Genomic DNA, 1,847 nt, shown 5'->3' with positions numbered 1-1,847 from the left:
AAAAAGTCACACAAATTTTTGGTGCTTCATCTAGCTTTACTTTTAGCCTTAAAATATAGCTGTGTGTGGGTAACAGAATGTACTCCTTGGCACTGAAGTGCAATGAAAGAAAAATTAAAATCATCAGCTGCTGCTGATGCTTAAGGTCAGCTTTAATTCTGGATATCTAGGAAGTAATAAATTAGTTTTTGCGCACAGAGAAGCAGAAGGCAGAGAAACGGAGGGAATCTTATGTGCTTAGGTTCTGTTTTATCAGTTAGGAATCTTCTGAGTAGACTTTACTCTACGGTTGCATTCTTCAGCTTTTTTTAAAATTTGTGAGAGAGAACCCTTGAAATGAAAAGAGGATATCTTCCCCAAATCCATGCCTCTCCTTTGTTAGCCCACCCACTCATGTACTTCGCATGTTTTTGAGTGATCGGCTTTCTCCACTACTTCATAAGCACAGGCAGTATTGTTGAATATGCTTACGCATTTCTCTTCGTCAAAATTAACTGGTCTTGCATAGCTGTCATTGGGAAAAGAAGAGCAGATGATTAGGGCAAGAAGAAAGTGGCTTCCATCTGAGATGGCATCTACACTTGTAGTTTGGAGAGGTGATGTTGAGATGGTATTTAATAACAGAAAAGCGAGCTTATGTGAAGCTGACAGCAAAAGGCTGCTCACCCTGCTGCTTAAGAAGGAGGAGGGTGGAGTTATAGTTTACTGATTTGATTTATATCCAAAGGATGCTTGTCATGTTTACTTGCTACTCCAATATCATTGATTTTCTGTTTTGCCACAGCATGCAACAAGAGTCACGTGAATATTATAGGCAGGCCAGTGTGTGACTGACTGCCCCTCGGAAAGAAAAGAGGCAATTTGTGCTTGGAAAGATCTTAATTGGCACTGGTAGAAGACTCTTAAGTAACTAAATGTTCTCTCTTGAATAAGTATCTTACCCAAAATTTTAGCCTGTTCACAACTACTCCCTTTTCTCCCTTTGTTATTTCAAAAATTATTTTCTTTTAAACATGAGCTCTATTTTTCAGAGGAACTTCTTGTGTGTTCAGTGTTGATGTTGGGTTAATGCTCATTTTTTGTGATATGAAGGGAGTGAGTGAGAGGAGGGTCCTAGTGGTTTCTCAGGGACCCCCGTATGAGGGAAATGCTTTGTGCCATACTGTGCCAGGGGGGAGAACCCCACTGCTCTGAACTTACGTGGTGCAGCAGCTGATCCCAAACTTTGAACAGGAGCACTCTAAGCAGTCTTCAGTCTTCCATTGAGAATTGAATTCATGTGGCTCTCCCTTCATGTCATAGCTGCCTGAAAATGTAGCATGCAGGCAGCTGTCAGACTTACTGCAATTACTAACAATGCTATTGCCTGCACGCTTTCTATAGGAGTTTTGTTGGATTTCTCCAATAATGGAGCTGTACTACTATTGTCTTAAATCATGGAAAAAGAGTATGCACAACTCTACTGTTCTCCATTATACTCAGCAGCATCAAGTTTCCTAGAATAGCTCATCTTGGAACTAGGTACCCCAGGCAGGAAGAAAACCAGGCACAGACTTGATCAAAAGTATGCAAAGGCTTTGGCTACACCCCACCATTAACACTAACTGTTCTTAACTCATCGTTTAGAGCATGTCTAAGTCTCCCTGCAAAATTCTTCCTGATCCTCAGCTGCAGGAAGAAAACACATAGTGGATATGAAGTTCCTGTCTAACACTCATGGAATAAACTTTGAGGTGATTTGGAAAGCAAAACTTCATGAGAACTGGACTTGAGTGAGGAGAGGATTTGGGAGCTCTAGGTTATGCCTTTGTCTTCAAATGTATTCTCTTTCTCATTGTTAGCTCTTT

The 1,847-nt window shown here is 40.7% G+C and overlaps 1 protein-coding gene across 1 annotated transcript in view; it reads right to left on the bottom strand.

Annotated features, from left to right (window-relative positions):
- Positions 1-21: 21 nt before the first annotated feature.
- Positions 22-1,847, bottom strand: part of LOC104911958 (beta-microseminoprotein-like) — a 4,144-nt gene continuing 2,318 nt past the window's right edge. The window contains exons 3-4 of the mRNA XM_010714461.3: positions 1,201-1,306; positions 22-508 (exon numbers count right to left, since the gene is read on the bottom strand). Of these exons, the coding sequence (XP_010712763.1) occupies positions 379-508; positions 1,201-1,306 (236 nt within the window). The 3' untranslated portion in view covers positions 22-378. The remainder of the gene's footprint in view (positions 509-1,200; positions 1,307-1,847) is intronic.

Source organism: Meleagris gallopavo, chromosome 8 (genome assembly GCF_000146605.3).
Source record: "Meleagris gallopavo isolate NT-WF06-2002-E0010 breed Aviagen turkey brand Nicholas breeding stock chromosome 8, Turkey_5.1, whole genome shotgun sequence".
Taxonomy (NCBI): Eukaryota; Metazoa; Chordata; class Aves; order Galliformes; family Phasianidae; genus Meleagris; species Meleagris gallopavo.
This window is presented reverse-complemented; position numbering and strand designations above follow the sequence as displayed.